This window comes from Neoarius graeffei, chromosome 4 (assembly GCF_027579695.1).
Source record: "Neoarius graeffei isolate fNeoGra1 chromosome 4, fNeoGra1.pri, whole genome shotgun sequence".
Classification (NCBI taxonomy): domain Eukaryota; kingdom Metazoa; phylum Chordata; class Actinopteri; order Siluriformes; family Ariidae; genus Neoarius; species Neoarius graeffei.
In genome coordinates this window covers 60,798,751-60,816,336 of record NC_083572.1, presented here as the reverse complement: position 1 = coordinate 60,816,336, position 17,586 = coordinate 60,798,751, and the positions used below count along the sequence as shown (strand labels likewise).

General features: G+C 39.9%; 1 protein-coding gene across 4 annotated transcripts in view; it reads left to right on the top strand.

Moving 5' to 3' along the window:
• Window positions 1–5,495: 5,495 nt before the first annotated feature.
• im:7151449 (CUB and sushi domain-containing protein 1) overlaps window positions 5,496–17,586 on the top strand; it is a 32,556-nt gene continuing 20,465 nt past the window's right edge. For 2 of the 4 annotated variants that reach the window (XR_009654552.1, XR_009654551.1), the window contains exons 1-7: window positions 5,496–5,818; window positions 10,566–10,751; window positions 11,400–11,499; window positions 11,610–11,680; window positions 11,815–11,997; window positions 12,407–12,589; window positions 17,285–17,467. Coding sequence is in view for 2 of the 4 variants with exons in the window: in XM_060919434.1 (XP_060775417.1) it covers window positions 5,749–5,818; window positions 10,566–10,751; window positions 11,400–11,499; window positions 11,610–11,680; window positions 11,815–11,997; window positions 12,407–12,589; window positions 17,285–17,467 (976 nt within the window). In the remaining 2 variants the exon portion in view is untranslated. The remainder of the gene's footprint in view (window positions 5,819–10,565; window positions 10,752–11,399; window positions 11,500–11,609; window positions 11,681–11,814; window positions 11,998–12,406; window positions 12,590–17,284; window positions 17,468–17,586) is intronic. The other 2 variants (XM_060919434.1, XM_060919433.1) reach the window with 1 other exon arrangement.

Sequence of the window (17,586 nt, the reverse complement as noted above, 5' to 3'; positions counted from 1 at the left end):
ATAGACTCATTACACATAAACTAAAATGTTTCTTTTCTATTTTAATTTTAATCAGTATGGCATACAGTACAAAAACATAAAAAACCCATCTCAAAATATTAGAATATTTCATTTCGAGTTTGAGTAAAACAGTATGAACACAGTGTATCCCTCAGTCTAGTTCAGTACACACAACCACAATCATGGGGAAAACTGCTAACTTGACTGTTGTCCAGAAGATGATCACTGATGCCCTCCACAAGGAGGGTAAGCCACAAAAGGTCATTGCTGAAAAGGGTGGCTGGAAAAGGTGCACAAGCAACAGGGATGTCAAGAAAAGTTGATTCAAGAGCTTGGGAGAGCTTCACAAGGAGTGGACTGAGGCTGGTGTCAGTGTATCAAGACCCATCACGAACAGACATCTTCAAGAAAGGGGATACAACTTTCGCATTCCTAATATCAAGCTACTCCTGAGCCAATGTCAGAAGTGTCTTATCTGGGCTAAGGAGAGAAAGAAATGGACTGTTGCTCAGTGGTCCAAAGTCCTCTTTTCAGATGAAAGTATATTTTGCATTTAATTTGGAAATCACGGTTCTAGAGTCTGGAGGAAGAGTGGAGAGGCACAGAATCCAAGGTGTTTGAAGCCTAGTGTGAAGTTTCCACAGTCTGTGATGATTTGGGGTGCCATGTCATCTGCTGGTGTTGGTCCACTGTATTTTATCAAGTCCAAAGTCAACACAGCCATCTACCAGGAGATTCTAGAGCACTTCATGCTTCCATCTGCTGATGAGCTTTTTGGAGATGCTGATTTCCTTTTCCAGCAGGACTTAGCACCTACCCACAGTGCCAAAACTACTACCAAATGGTTTGCTGACCATGATATTACTTTGTTTGATTGGCCAGCCAACTTGCCTGACCTGAACCCCATAGAGAATCTATGGGGCATTGTCAAGAGGAAGATGAGAAACACCCAACCCCAAAATACAGATACGCTGAAGGCCACTATCAAAGCAACCTGGGCTTCAATAACACCTCAGCAGTGCCACAGACTGATCACCTCCATGCCACACCGCATTGATACAGTAATTCATGGTAAAGGAGCCCCAACCAAGTATTGAGTGTATAAATGAATATACTTTTCAGAAGTTGGACATTTCTGTCTTGTAAATCCTTTTTTTGATTGATCTTATGGAATATTCTAATAATTTGAGATACTGCATTTCTGATTTTCATGAGCTATGAGCCATAATCATCAAAATTAAAACAAAAAAGGCTTTAAATATTTCACTTTACATGTAATGAATATAGAATATATGAAAGTTTACCTTTTTGAATTAAATTATGAAAAAAAGGAACTTTTTCATGGTATTCTAATTTTTTGAGATGCACTAGTGTGTGTGTGTGTGTGTGTGTGTGTGTGTGTGTGTGTGTGTGTGTGTGTGTGAGGAAAAAAATATTTATTCAGATATATGCTAATTTAATCAATGCAGTCCCGTGTAATGTTAATTTTATATTAGAATGTGGATAAAACATGCATTATAGTAAACAAAGCAAAAATTAAATATAGTTAGACATCTAATGGTAGCTAGACATCTCAGTCATCCCTAAATCAACACTATACTGGGCTTAATTAAAGACAACCCATTGCATCTCAGATCCTTACCGAAATCATCTTTGGGGTTATGCGTAATGCTAAAGAGTTGTAAGTGTTAACCTTAAAGGTTTTATATTACATGTTATCAATGTTAACATCACTGCTGAACCTTTCTGCGCACTCACACCAATGGGAAATTTAGAGTAACCAATTAACCTAACTGCATATCTTTAGACTGTGGGGGGAACTGGAGCCAGAGGAAACCCACACAGACACAGGGAAAACATACAAACTCCACACAGAAAGGTCTCCGTCAGCCACTGGGCTCGAACCCAGAACCTTCTTGCTGTGAGGCGACACTGCTAACCACTGCACCACCATGCCACCTTTGGAAATGGTTAAATAGACAAAAAGGCTACTGATTTGTGGAATTGTGGAAAGTTCATTTATTCAACAAACACAGGTATAAACAAAAATAAGGGCGGACAAGAGGGAGCTATTTTGTAGACGTGTTTGAACAAATAACCCAGACAGCACATTCACAATCATGCAAATGGTGTGCATTAAGCAATGACCACCAGGTGTCACCAGTGAGTAGACACTTTTCTCTTTGAACTTAAATGCATATATTTGAAATAAATAAATAAATAAATAAATAAATAATTTGTTATCAGTAAAGCTTACACTTATTACTCAAACTAAGCAAAAATAGATTCAACTCAAATATGATATATGAAATTTAGAATGTTTTCAGGCTTGGATTTAATTTTGTTTGGCTTGGTGGGTTTATCAGTTTACAGACAGCGCCATGTTCATGTATGCCAAAGGAGAAGTGAGCTAATACTATCTCCCTCTCTCAGAGAGGTCAGGATAGGGTGGGGTGCTCAAATATATATGTTTTTTTATGATAAGGCCAATATGCACAAGACAAACATGCTTTAATATAGCTGACGTTCAAATTTTGTCTGGTTTGGCCATGAGAGGAGGAAAGAGGAAAGTGTTGAAAAAAGAGTGTAAAGGGCTAAAGTGTCTTTGCTGCTTGTCTCACTGACATCAGTACCTTGGAATGAGGCAAGTGTTTACACAAAGATAAGCTGGTATGACTGCTGTGAAAAGGGTGGGGAAAATGCAGTAAAATAACATCACAACCTAATTGCTTACATGTGCTGTGTTATGACGGGGACTTGTTGTCAGGAGAGCGGAATCTTGAGGAACTCCCTTTTATATTCACAGTCTGTGTTCATACATTTTGGAGACGTTACTGTAGTGATTAAAACCACATAATCTGAAACCTGCAGGAACTCCCAACTATTAGTCACATGACGTACATTAAAATGACCTAAGTTTCCAAAATAGAATATATGGACCCAGTGTTGACTGGTTTAAATGGACTAGCCCTACTCTCATTCAAGGAACATCTAAACAATGCTCAGTTTTTGGCATCCATATTTTGTTACATTTCCAAAGAAACAAATAGGTTGGATTTGAAACAACAGCACCACCTTTACCATGAGTACAAAAACAGAATATTATGGAGTAGAGCCTGGGGTCATTTCCCTTGTAGCCACTTTTCTGTAGATTCACACAGCCTACTGTTGACAGTCATGTCATGTGATTACACTTGGCGAAATGCCCCTTACATTGGATGCACATTGGAGCTAATTTATTTAGGCTCACTCAACTAATGCATCTATTTGTTGCAACATTGCTCTTTTCCAATCCTACACAAACTGGGAAGATTATTATGTTATTACATATTATTACACATTATTACATAGTACTATCACCCTACTACTAATCCCTGTTAGGAATTACTGAGCCATTCTACTAACCAAAGAGACTCTTTAAACTAAAATAACATGTGTGGTTTGTTGTTTTGTTTATATAGTAACAAAGAAGATCTATTTAGCAATAAATTCTCTAAAAGTGGAAGTAGACCAGAAATTTTATGACTTTTTTCCAGGCTATTCATTTTCATCTGTTAGTAGTGCAGTGTGGTCGGAAAAAAAATGATTACACTCAGTGCCGGTGAGGAACACCCTGAGAATGACTCACACTCACTTAGTGGTCAAACTTAGCTGGAGACTTCAGTAAGATTTCTCTTTAATCATTTATAACATCTGCTATAGCAACCACATTTTGACAAATAAATACATTTTGGTATATTTTCAAAAGAAACTTCACCCAAAACAAAACTGCAGACAGGAAAGTTCTAGTCCATTACTGAATATTGGTCAACACTGAGCCTAAAACCGTATGTAAGTCTGTTCATATTTGACAGATCTTGAATGTTACTGTGAGGATGTCAGGAACAGTATCATTAATCAGTTCATATCAGTATCATATGAAAAAAGTTGGATTGGCACATCATTAGTTTGTGATATACTTACTGGAACTGCCTTTTTTGGTTCATATCCTGACCTGAAAGTAAATCCTGTAATGTAAATGAACCTTTTTTTTTTTTTGTAAGGCAAATTAATCTCAGCAGCACGGTGGTGGTCACCTCACAATGAGAAGGTTCTGGGTTCGAACCTCGCAGCCAACGGGGCCCTCTCTGTGTGGAGTTTGCATGTTCTCCCCGTGTCTGTATGAGTTTCCTCCAGGTGTTCCGGCTTCCCCTACAGTTCAAAGACATGCAGTTAGGTTTATTGGCTACTCTAAATTGTCCATAGGTGTGAATGGTTGAGAGGAGAAAACCTCTATAATAATCCAGTAGAAGACCATTACTGTAATTGTTCCTAGAAACTCTGATGTAAGTCAGAGAAGCCACATCATTGTAGTGACATGCCAAATAGAGAATTTAATCTCATATTTTCATCAATAACAAAAACAAGCAAAAAAATCTTGTTCTTCTCGTGATTTCTTAAATCCTACAGGTACCACTTCCAACAGAACACTATCGACTTCCAGTAAAAAGTAAAAAATATATATACAGTATGGTGTTTTGTTATTATATTCTATACTTGCTAAAACTTTTGGAGTATCTCTGTACTTTGGGGGGTATTTTTATGTTTTGTTTTTTGTCCAGTTTTAGTCGAGTTGCTGAATGGAAAAAAGTGGCACCCTTGAGCATGGGACCATTGCTATCACAGTGTTATCCACTGTCTAATCTAGAATAAACTTTAGGCGAGGATTAAAAAAAATGGAAATTTCTCCTTTGGTTTATTACAATTTACTCAGGCATAATAGCAGTCACAACGTTACTGACACTGGAACTGTACAACAGGATAAGCGGCTACAGATTTAAAAAAAAAAAAAATATATATATATATATATATATATATGGGGCAGTACGGTGGTGTAGTGGTTAGCACTGTCGCCTCACAGCAAGAAGGTTCTGGGTTTGAGCCCAGTGGTCGACAAGGGCTGCTTGTTCTCCCCGTGTTTGCATGTTCTCCCCATGTCCGCATGGGTTTCCTCCGGGTGCTCCGGTTTCCCCCACAGTCCAAAGGCATGCAGGTTAGGCTAATTGGTGGTTCTAAATTGACCATAGGTGTGAATGTGAATGGTTGTCTGTGTCTATGTGTCAGCCCTGTGATGACCTGGCGACTTGTCCAGGGTGTACCCCGCCTTTCGCCCGTAGTCAGCTGGGATAGGCTCCAGCTTGTAGAACAGGATAAGTGGCTACAGATAATGGACTCCACACAGAAAGGCCCTTGTCAGCCACAGGACTCGAACCCAGAACCTCCTTGCTGTGAGGCAACAGTGCTAACCACTACACCACCGTGCTGCCCCTAATGAATAAATCAATTTAAAAAAAAAAGGTTCCCAAGGTTATGACTGAATTTCCAAATTATTTCCTCCACCAGTGTAGGAAACTTACAGTATGACGTTATGGTGTCGATACCCGAGTTAGTGCACTTTGCTTAGGGCGTGTCCTCGAGCTCCAGCCCCACCCATCTGGATGAGTGAACTCGGTCAGGAAAATCTCTCCGAGGGGCTGAGAGGAGGCGCGCGTGGGTGCGTGTGTGTCTGAAAAAGCGGAACAAGCCGCTGTAGCGCTCCTTTACAGTTTACAGTTTAGTGCATAACCAGGCAAACTCCGTACACTTAATGAACGGGGTATGTTTAGCAATTAGTTTTACTCGAGCTGTTACTGAGGACCTTGTATATCAGACTGTCGGTTCCCTTATAGAGGAACTAAGGGTGTTTGTTCAAGTTTCCCTCAATAACTGATGCGGATGAAGATGAGCTTGTGGACGCTGGTGTTGTTCCTGCTGCCTTTTGTATCCAGGGGGAACGCTGGTGAGTTCCATTTCACCAAACTTGCCTTAGTGATAGTCTAGTTGTTTTATTGTTGTTGTTGTTGTTTCTATGACTTAGACTATTAAAGCATAAACTGTTATATAGTAACGGTTCTGTTCCTTTTCGATGTTACAGTATTTGGAAGTGTAACAGCCTGTTTAACCTGGAAATGTGTATAATGTACGTTTAAACATGATATAAGGTACATTTGGACTGTAGTTAGTTGCCTTTTTGTTGTCTTGGTGTATATTTCAGGATCCCACCCAAGTGAAAGGACATAGTACAGTTTATCATCACACCTTTTTTTTTATTATTTATTTTATTTTATTTTATTTTTTTAACCTCCCCTCAAATGGGCGGCACGGTGGTGTAGTGGTTAGCGCTGTTGCCTCACAGCAAGAAGGTCCTGGGTTCGAGCCCCGTGGCCGGCGAGGGCCTTTCTGTGTGGAGTTTGCATGTTCTCCCCGTGTCCGCGTGGGTTTCCTCCGGGTGCTCCGGTTTCCCCCACAGTCCAAAGACATGCAGGTTAGGTTAACTGGTGACTCTAAATTAACCGTGAGTGTGAATGGTTGCCTGTGTCAGCCCTGTGATGACTTGGCGACTTGTCCAGGGTGTACCCCGCCTTTCGCCCGTAGTCAGCTGGGATAGGCTCCAGCTTGCCTGTGATCCTGTAGAACAGGATAAAGCGGCTAGAGATAATGAGATGAGACCTCCCCTCGAGATGTAACTGTGTAGGGGAGAGCGGGGAGACTAGATAAGTTTCCTCACATTCATATTGTACAGGGCTCAGCATTAACTTTTTAATGGTGTCTCTCATAACCCGGTACGGAAAGTATGAACCGGAACGGGATGGTACATTACAATAACGTTACGTCTTCTAAATATTCACAGGTTTCATACTTAACATCTTGTACTCACACGTATCACTGTCATGTATTCTTTGCTTATCCAGTATTATTATATCCCGTCACATTGTATTAACGTTATATTCCCGATATTCATCCATCCATTCATTCATCCATCCATTATCTGTAGCCGCTTATCCTGTTCTACAAGGTCACGGGCAAGCTGGAGCCTATCCCAGCTGACTATGGGCAAGAGGTGGGGTACACCCTGGACAAGTCGCCAGGTCATTGCAGGGTTGACACAAACAACCATTCATGCTCACATTCACACCTACGGTCAATTTAGAGCCACCAATTAACCTGTGGGGGAAACCGGAGCACCCGGAGGAAACCCACACAGACACGGGGAGAACATGCAAAGTTCACACAGAAAGGCCCTCGATGGCCACTGGGCTTGAACCCAGGACCTTCTTGCTGTGAGGCGATAGCGCTAACCACTACACCACTGTGCCGCCATTCACGACATTTTCAATCGAAATTGATCTAAAAGCCCGGAACTCCAATTACGGAAGGTACTTCGGCGTGACGTCACAAAGAAATCCCGTGTGGCGGAACGAGCACCATCTCGAGGTGGAACAGTAAATTACACGTGACGGGACGGTAACTAAGAGTCCCTAGCAACCAGACAATGGGTAGATCAATCCCATAATACACTTTACAACAATAGCGAATGCAATGCTTGCATTCAGAAATGCGCATAAAACTCCAATTTTTTAAAATAGAGAAACACCTATAAGCACTCAAGAAGCTTATAGAAACTCAAGAATCCCGGAACTGCAATTATGGAATATACGGAAAAGTCCAGAACTCCTGGAACAAAAATTGGTAAGATTATACATTATGTAAATAAATGTCACAAAAATGGTATTGCGGGACGGAACACTTGTTATACATGGGACGAAACAGCATATAAAAACCCGGAAGGTAAATATAAGAAAATACATGACACCACATTAAAATACGTGATGGTACTGTTCCGTCCTGTTCTGTTCCGTACCGGGTTATGGGAGATGTGCTTTTTAATTCACTTTTCCAGTCGGACAAGCAGCAAGATTTTTCACTTGTCCTGACCATAACCTTTTTATTACTATGTATTTCCTAATTCAATGAAAGGAAAGTGGTCAACAAAGTTTATCAAAAAGCAGGTATCGTTGTGATCATCATTATGCTTTAATGATTTATGATTTTCAATAAAACTCAAACTCTAACTGTAACAATGAACAAAAACTATCCAATGCCCCGTTATGGTGAATGTGTTGTTGTAACCCATTACCTGATCTGCAGTTTTAAGAGTTAGGATTCACCCAAATTCAAAGCTTCTGAAGGAAATAAAGTTAAATCTTGATTAATTCAGTAAAACTTGAAGTATAAATTAATTTAAAGAACTGAAACCGAAAGAAAACAAGTTGGACATGATAAGGAGGACAATCACATTGTAAAGGAAAACAAACTGTAAGTGAGTTCAGCGCTGTCGTAAAATTCCCCTGACATGTTTTATGACATTTGTGATCACTACCGTGTATCATACAAAATAAAAATACAATGAATGTCCGAATCAAATGAAAATTCACCATAGATATTTATTTTATTGAGGTATTTGATCGCCATTTCTCTGATTTCTAATCTATAATTAGATATTATGGCATAGTTATTTTTACACACGCACATGCTGTACTCGGCTTCCCCAGAACTTTGGGAACAGTAACATGGCTGGATCACTGAGGAGATTGAACTAGTTTTGTTGGAACTTTACTGATGTAACTCTGGAATAATTACTATAAAAAATAAACTATAAAAATAAACAAACACTATCCAGTGTTCCATTATGGTACATGTGTTGTTATAATCAGGGTGTGATTTGTCAAAAAAACAGAAGGGGGGATTTTTTTTTTTTTTTTAATCATGAAACGTCACAAAATTAAGGTAACAATAGGCTAACAGCTCAATAACATCCGATGATATCAAATGAATAACACTAAATGAAAATGAACACTAAACCAGAGATAGTAAATTCATCTTCCTATCTCTCTGACTAAATACACGAACACTAACACAACAAAGTTCGCATTGCTTGTCGTGTTGCTGTGATGTTTCTCTCCCTCCGGATTAAATGGACAGTGACTCGAAAATCACTAAAATACATGAATACTAAATGAACAGTTTGCTCTGATGGCGCAGTTCACATTGTGCCCAGCTTTCCGATTTAAACTGTTTTTTTTCTCATCCTTATACTTCCTGTTTCATGGACTGTAACGGATTTGCTTATTTAGTAATTTTAATACAGAATTTACTTTGAAATTATAATCCGACACTCCAACGCCCCCCCCCCCCCCCCCCCCAAATAAAAAAAAAAATCGGCCGTGAAAAAGGCGGCATCCGCCAAAAGGCGCGCTGTTTGCATCCCTGCGATAGAACGCAAAGATATTGTTATTATCTACAATGTATCTATTTGCTGGGGACGTTCGTGAACATCAAAGCTGCCACTTCGGGTCATTTTGAAAGTGAGTGCAATATAGACCATAGAAAACTGTGTCACAACATGCCTGTCATGTCAACTTTTTTTTTGGTTTGTTTGTTTTATTGACGGGGTTGTCCCCGAGGATTTTTTTTCAGCAGAGATAAAAACCAGAGGGGGGGATGATCCCCACCATCCCCCCCAGCAAATCGCACCCAGGTTATAATCCATTACCTGATCTGCAGTTTTAAGAGTTAGATGGTGATTTTCAACAAATATTCACCGTGTCCCATCGGACAGGCAGATGCAGATTTGACTTGTCCGGACTACTGTTAATGTCGAGCCCTGTTGCATTAGAGAGGATTTACTATACCCTCTTGCCACAGCATTAGTTTCTCAGCTTGTCACATATACTGGCCTTCAGATTTCACTTTTTCTGTCTGTGTTTTTGAGGGGAGACATAAGGCATTGATGGGAGATATGGGACATTATGTTGGGAGACTTGGGACATAGTGAGGAAATATGGAACAAAAATAAAATACCTAGGCTTACATGTTTAATTTTTATTTATTATCAAAACTTGTAACATATCAACTGTATGAACATACAATGCTGGGACAGCGAGAGAAAAATGTCAGTTTACCCCAAACCTGACAAGACAAAACAGTTCCATTCTCAAGAAGGAATGAAATAATTTTAATGTAGGAACACTCCCACATTTTTAGCAAAAAAAACCAAAACAAAACAAAAACCAATTGTATATTTGTAAAACACAAGAAAAAAAAAACTACAACCTGAACTGTCCCAACTCTCCCTATCTGGCTATTTTGAAAAAATCCTTAAATTTTCTTTTCCCCAGAATTTAAGTTTAATAAATAACACTGTATCTGGTAACTCTTGGCTCCATACTTTAATTCCTAACAAATCCCGAATTCACCAGCAGACGTTACACCATAGAATGGATGTGGACTGCGAAGTAGAAAATACAAGTTTTGGTTGATAAAAATATTGAACTGCACAAACCTTACTGCAGTGTCCAGCTTTGTGGCTCCAGAGTAAGTCAGTTACTTTAAGGGGCGACATCTAACTTCTGATGTCATCTAAAGCCTGATTGGTTGAAATTAATTTATGGGAATACAAACTGTTCCATGTCTCCCCTGTCTCATCTCTCTGCTCGAACTTACCTAATAATTAACCTGCGGCAAATTTGCTAACTGCTTCCCACAGTTTGCTGTTTCACTCAAATGTCACAAAATTAATGAGCCAAGTAAAATAATTTTTTTCAGTGTTGCCAAGTGACTGTTATTACACTGCCAGTTTCTTATTAGTAACTATCAGGCATTAGAGTATGTGCTTGACCTTGCATGTGTGTTGTTTTGTTGAACAGGTGAATGTCAGAAACCTGTTCTGGAGGATAATGTGGTGTTAACGGAATCTGCTATTCTGAAAAATAAATTTCCTGATGGATCTGATGTCATTCTGGAGTGTGCTAAGGGCTATGTGAGGCATAACGGCTCTTACACCATCACATGTTTCTCTGGTCAATGGAGCAAACAGGAGTTGACCTGTAAAAGTAAATCAGCTTTGTTTCATCATTATTTTCCATTCATAATGTGTCTCTTTTCAAGAGTTAACTTGTGAAACAGCAGTGCCACACCTAAACTGTTATAAAGTTTGGGTGCAACTTTGCATTGCTAAGGGGAATAGTAAAATAACCAGTACACTCTTAATTTTGTGCCGGTGTAAACAACTAACTTACACAACAACCTTTTGACACAACACTATTTCAAAATCTACTTTAAAACATAATTAAATAGAGAAATTAAATTAAAGAATTAAACTTCAAAGTTTATTTGACTTTATTTGTACATCCAAACAAGTAGATATGTCATTAGATACTGAGTTGGAAAGCCAGTGGTAAACGGATAAGATTGTAAAATCAACAATTATTCAAGTTTGATTGTAAGATGTGATACAAATTAATAATGGGTTATATTTCTGATGTCTGCAATATTGGTAAGAGGGCAGAAGAAACAAACATGAAATTTCTTCTACTGCATTATATCATCCTCTTAGGAAAACTTAGAAGTTGTAGCAGATGCTGTGATGTAATAAAAGCTGTGATATTGGATTAACATTACCACAGAGTGATTCTTTTTTGTTAATATTAAATATAGTAAATCAGCCCATTTTTATCTCTAGCGTTTAATATTTCTTTCAGAAAAAGACTGTGGTCTTCCTCCACCAACTCCCAATATGAAATATAACATTCCTAATGGAACATTGTTTGGTGCATACGTCACACCAGTTTGTAACCCTGGGTGAGTGTTTTCTCATCTTACTGTCTTCAAGATAATGTATTTGTCATCCTATAAAAAGGGACAACATACCCAGTGTTCTGGTTTTAACTGGTATAAATGAACTTTTCTAGATATCGCCTTCAGGGTTCCAGCCATAAGCAGTGTCTTTCAAGTGGCTGGATTGGAAAGTCAAAGTGTCTGTGTAAGTTCAAGCAACTCTAACTATGTCAGTTGAATATACCGGTAACTAAAAGTTTTACTACATTAACTGGAATAGCCGTGTAGACTAAAACTGAAATTTCCACCATAACTGTATTTTTTGTTATTGATTTGTAGTGATAACCTGTGGGAAGATTCCTGAGATACCTCATTCTATCATTGTCAGTCATCCTAGCAAAGAGAGCCTCGATTTTAAAGACGTCGTTGAATACAGATGTGAGGATAAATACACCCTTGTAGGCAATGGATCTGTTGTTTGTCAAGAAAATGGGATGTACAGTTCAATTCCACAGTGCAAAGGTGAAATTTCCTTTTGTTTTCACTTCAGTTTTTGTCAAGAAAAATGTATAAGGAAGGAAACTATAATCAGTGTAACATGTTAGTGAGCCGTTTTCTGTTTGTGTATCTGAAAGGATACACTTACTGGATTGAGAAAAGTGAATTCTGTTTGCAGAAAATGGAAGCCTGCTATCCTACTATACCATTGCAATGACATAACATTCCTGTATAGGTATTATAAATCCATGATACACTGGTAATAGTTTGTGGTTACTGGTTCAAGTATTATCAGCAGGAATGCTGTTGTAACTCTGTCACTCTGCTCACTGGAAATATTCATATGTACACAGCAAATTTAGCTTTTTTGATGACCATGTAGACTAAGACTGAAATTTCCACCATAACTGTATTTTTTGTTATTGATTTGTAGTGGTAACCTGTGAGGAGATTCCTGAGATACCTCATTCTATCATTGTCAGTCATCCGAGCAAAGAGAGCCTCGAATTTAAAGACATCATTGAATACAGATGTGAGGATAAATACACTCTTGTAGGAAATGGATCTGTTGTTTGTCAGGAAAATGGGAACTACAGTTCACTTCCACAGTGCCAAGGTGAAAATTTATTCTGTTTTCACTTTAGTTCTTGTCAAGAAAAATGTTTAAGAAAGGAAACAATTATCAGTGTAACATGTTAGCAAGCCGTTTTCTGTTTGCGTATCTGGTAGGAAAGGCATTTACTGGATTCAGAAAATGTGACTTCTGTTTGCATAAAGTGGAAGTCTATCCTACTATACCATTGCAATGACATACAGTTGTGGTTAGAAGTTTACATACACTCATAGACATGAATATATGTCCATTTTATACAACCCCAATTCCAAAAAAGTTGGGACAAAGTACAAATTGTAAATAAAAACAGAATGCAATGATGTGGAAGTTTCAAAATTCCATATTTTATTCAGAATAGAACATATTAAACATATCAAATGTTTAAACTGAGAAAATTTATCATTTAAAGAGAAAAATGAGGTGATTTTAAATTTCATGACAACAACACATCTCAGAAAAGTTGGGACAAGGCCATGTTTCCCACTGTGAGACATCCCCTTTTCTCTTTACAACAGTCTGTAAATGTCTGGGGACTGAGGAGACAAGTTGCTCAAGTTTAGGGATAGGAATGTTAACCCATTCTTGTCTAATGTAGGATTCTAGTTGCTCAACTGTCTTAGGTCTTTTTTGTCGTATCTTCCATTTTATGATGCGCCAAATGTTTTCTATTGGCCCTTTTCCACTACCCTTTTTCAGCTCGCTTCAGCTCACTTCAGCCCGACACGGCTCGCATTTCGACTACCTCAGAACAGCACGACTCAGCTCGCTTCAGCCCTGCTCAGCCCCCAAAACTCGCACGGTTTTGGAGTGGGGCTGAAGCGAGCCAAACCGAGCCGAGTGAGGCTGGGGGCGTGAGGAGACACTCCCCTGTGCACTGATTGGTGAGGAGGAGTGTGTGGAGTGTGTGTCCTCACATGCCCACACACGCCCCGCGAACACGCTGGGATCTGTAAACACCGTAAACCCGGAAGAAGAAGAATTACGAATTACGAGAATTTCTGAAGCCTTATGCGCCTCGCCTCATCTATACGCTCTTGCCAGTATCTGTTGGCGTTGTCGGTGACAACAAGCCACAGCACCAAGACCAGCAACACTATTCCACGTTTATTGTTTACTATCCGGGTCGTGAGACTACCGCTTAAAAGGTCACTGATGTCACTGTTTGCGCTGCCTAACGACATCACGTGACATCCACCCACTTTCGCTAACTCCACCCAATGTGTCCACCCACTTCCAGCCAGCACGGTTCAGCGCGGTTGTAGTCGAAATGCAACTCCAACAGCCCCACTCAGCTCGACTCAGCCCAACTCAGCACGGCACGGCTCAGCCGCGTTGGTAGTGGAAAAGCGGCATATGGGTGAAAGATCTGGACTGCAGGCTGGCCAGTTCAGTACCCGGACCCTTCTACGCAGCCATGATGCTGTAATTGATGCAGTGTGTGGTTTGGCATTGTCATGTTGGAAAATACAAGGTCTTCCCTGAAAGAGACGTCGTCTGGATGGGAGCATATGTTGCTCTAGAACCTGGATATACCTTTCAGCATTGATGGTGTCTTTCCAGATGTGTAAGCTGCCCATGCCACACGCACTAATGCAACCCCATACCATCAGAGATGCAGGCTTCTGAACTGAGCGCTGATAACAACTTGGGTCGTCCTTCTCCTCTTTAGTCCGAATGACGCGGCGTCCCTGATTTCCATAAAGAACTTCAAATTTTGATTCGTCTGACCACAGAACAGTTTTCCACTTTGCCACAGTCCATTTTAAATGAGCCTTGGCCCAGAGAAGACGTCTGCGCTTCTGGATCATGTTTAGATACAGCTTCTTCTTTGAACTATAGAGTTTTAGCTGGCAACGGCGGATGGCACGGTGAATTATGTTCACAGATAATGTTCGCTGGAAATATTCCTGAGCCCATTTTGTGATTTCCAATACAGAAGCATGCCTGTATGTGATGCAGTGCCATCTAAGGGCCCGAAGATCACGGGCACCCAGTATGGTTTTCTGGCCTTGACCCTTACGCACAGAGATTCTTCCAGATTCTCTGAATCTTTTGATGATATTATGCACTGTAGATGATGATAATTTCAAACTCTTTGCAATTTTACACTGTCGAATTCCTTTCTGATATTGCTCCACTATTTGTCGGCACAGAATTAGGGGGATTGGTGATCCTCTTCCCATCTTTACTTCTGAGAGCCGCTGCCACTCCAAGATGCTCTTTTTATACCCAGTCATGACCTATTGCCAATTGACCTAATGAGTTGCAATTTGGTCCTCCAGCTGTTCCTTTTTTGTACCTTTAACTTTTCCAGTCTCTTATTGCCCCTGTCCCAACTTTTTTGAGATGTGTTGCTGTCATGAAATTTCAAATGAGCCAATATTTGGCATGAAATTTCAAAATGTCTCATCTCATCTCATTATCTCTAGCCGCTTTATCCTGTCCTACAGGGTCGCAGGCAAGCTGGAGCCTATCCCAGCTGGCTACGGGCGAAAGGCGGGGTACACCCTGGACAAGTCGCCAGGTCATCACAGGGCTGACACATAGACACAGACAACCATTCACACTCACATTCACACCTACGGTCAATTTCGAGTCACCAGTTAACCTAACCTGCATGTCTTTGGACTGTGGGAGAAACCGGAGCACCCGGAGGAAATCCACGCGGACACGGGGAGAACATGCAAACTCCACACAGAAAGGCCCTCGCCGGCCCCGGGGCTCGAACCCAGGACCTTCTTGCTGTGAGGCGACAGCGCTAACCACTACACCACCGTGCCGCCCATTCAAAATGTCTCACTTTCGACATTTGATATGTTGTCAATGTTCTATTGTGAATACAATATCAGTTTTTGAGATTTGTAAATTATTGCATTCCGTTTTTATTTACAATTTGTACTTTGTCCCAACTTTTTTGGAATCGGGGTTGTGTGTGTATATATATGGTGTATATATATATATATATATACACACACACACACACACATAGTGGTGCTTGAAAGTTTGTGAACCCTTTAGAATTTTCTATATTTCTGCATAAATATGACCTAAAACATCATCAGATTTTCACACAAGTCCTAAAAGTAGATAAAGAGAACCCAGTTAATGAGAAAAAATATTATACGTGATCATTTATTTATTGAGGAAAATGATCCAGTATTACATACCTGTGAGTGGCAAAAGTATGTGAACCTCTAGGATTAGCAGTAAATTTGAAGGTGAAATTAGAGTCGGTGTTTTCAATCAATGGGATGACAATCAGGTGTGAGTGGGCACCCTGTTTTATTTAAAGAACAGGGATCTATCAAAGTCTGATCTTCACAACACATGTTTGTGGAAGTGTATCATGGCATGAACAAAGGAGATTTCTGAGGACCTCAGAAAAAGCGTTGTTGATGCTCATCAGGCTGGAAAAGGTTACAAAACCATCTCTAAAGAGTTTGGACTCCACCAATCCACAGTCAGACAGACTGTGTACAAATGGAGAAAATTCAAGACCATTGTTACCCTCCCCAGGAGTGGTCGACCAACAAAGATCACTCCAAGAGCAAGGCGTGTAATAGTCGGTGAGGTCACAAAGAACCCCAGGGTAGCTTCTAAGCAACTGAAGGCCTCTCTCACATTGGCTAATGTTAATGTTCATGAGTCCACCATCAGGAGAACACTGAACAACAATGGTGTGCATGGCAGGGCTGCAAGGAGAAAGCCACTGCTCTCCAAAAAGAACATTGCTGCTCGTCTGCAGTTTGCTAAAGATCACGTGGACAAGCCAGAAGTCTATTGGAAAAATGTTTTGTGGACGAATGAGACCAAAATAGAACTTTTTGGTTTAAATGAGAAGCGTTATGTTTGATTAAAGGAAAACACTGCATTCCAGCATAAGAATCTTAACCATCTGTGAAACATGGTGGTGGTAGTATCATAGTTTGGGCCTGTTTTGCTGCATCTGGGCCAGGACGGCTTGCCGTCATTGATGGAACAATGAATTCTGAATTATACCAGTGAATTCGAAAGGAAAATGTCAGGACATCTGTCCATGAACTGAATCTCAAGATAAGGTGGGTCATGCAGCAAGACAACGACCCTAAGCACACAAGTCGTTCTACCAAAGAATGGTTAAAGAAGAATGAAGTTAATGTTTTGGAATGGCCAAGTCAAAGTCCTGACCTTAATCCAATTGAAATGTTGTGGAAGGACCTGAAGCAAGCAGTTCATGTGAGGAAACCCACCAACATCCCAGAGCTGAAGCTGTTCTGTACGGAGGAATGGGCTAAAATTCCTCCCAGCCGGTGTGCAGGGCTGATCAACAGTTAACGGAAACGTTTAGTTGCAGTTATTGCTGCACAAGGGGGTCACACCAGATACTGAAAGCAAAGGTTCCCATACTTTTGCCACTCACAGATATGTAATATTAGATCATTTTCCTCAATAAATAAATGACCAAGTATAATATTTTTGTCTCATTTGTTTAACTGGGTTCTCTTTATCTACTTTTAGGACTTGTGTGAAAATCTGATGATGTTTTAGGTCATATTTATGCAGAAATATAGAAAATTCTAAAGGGTTCACAAACTTTCAAGCATCACTGTATTCAGTACTGTATACTGTACACAGCAAATCTAGCTTTTTTATGACCTTGTAGACTAAGACTGAAATTTCCACCATACAGTAACTGTATTTTTTGTTATTGATTTGTAGTGGTAACCTGTGGGGAGTTTCCTGAGATACCTCGATCTATCATTGTCAGTCGTCCGATCAAAGAGAGCCTCGAATTTAAAGACGTCATTGAATACAGATGTGAGGACAAATACACTCTTGTAGGAAATGGATCTGTTGTTTGTCAGGAAAATGGGAACTTCAGTTCACTTCCACAGTGCCAAGGTGAAAATTTATTCTGTTTTCTCTTTAGTTCTTGTCAAGAAAAATGTTTAAGAAATGATTTTACAACATATGCCTTTAATTAAAACAAACTAACAAAAAAACAAAAATTTATTTTTAAT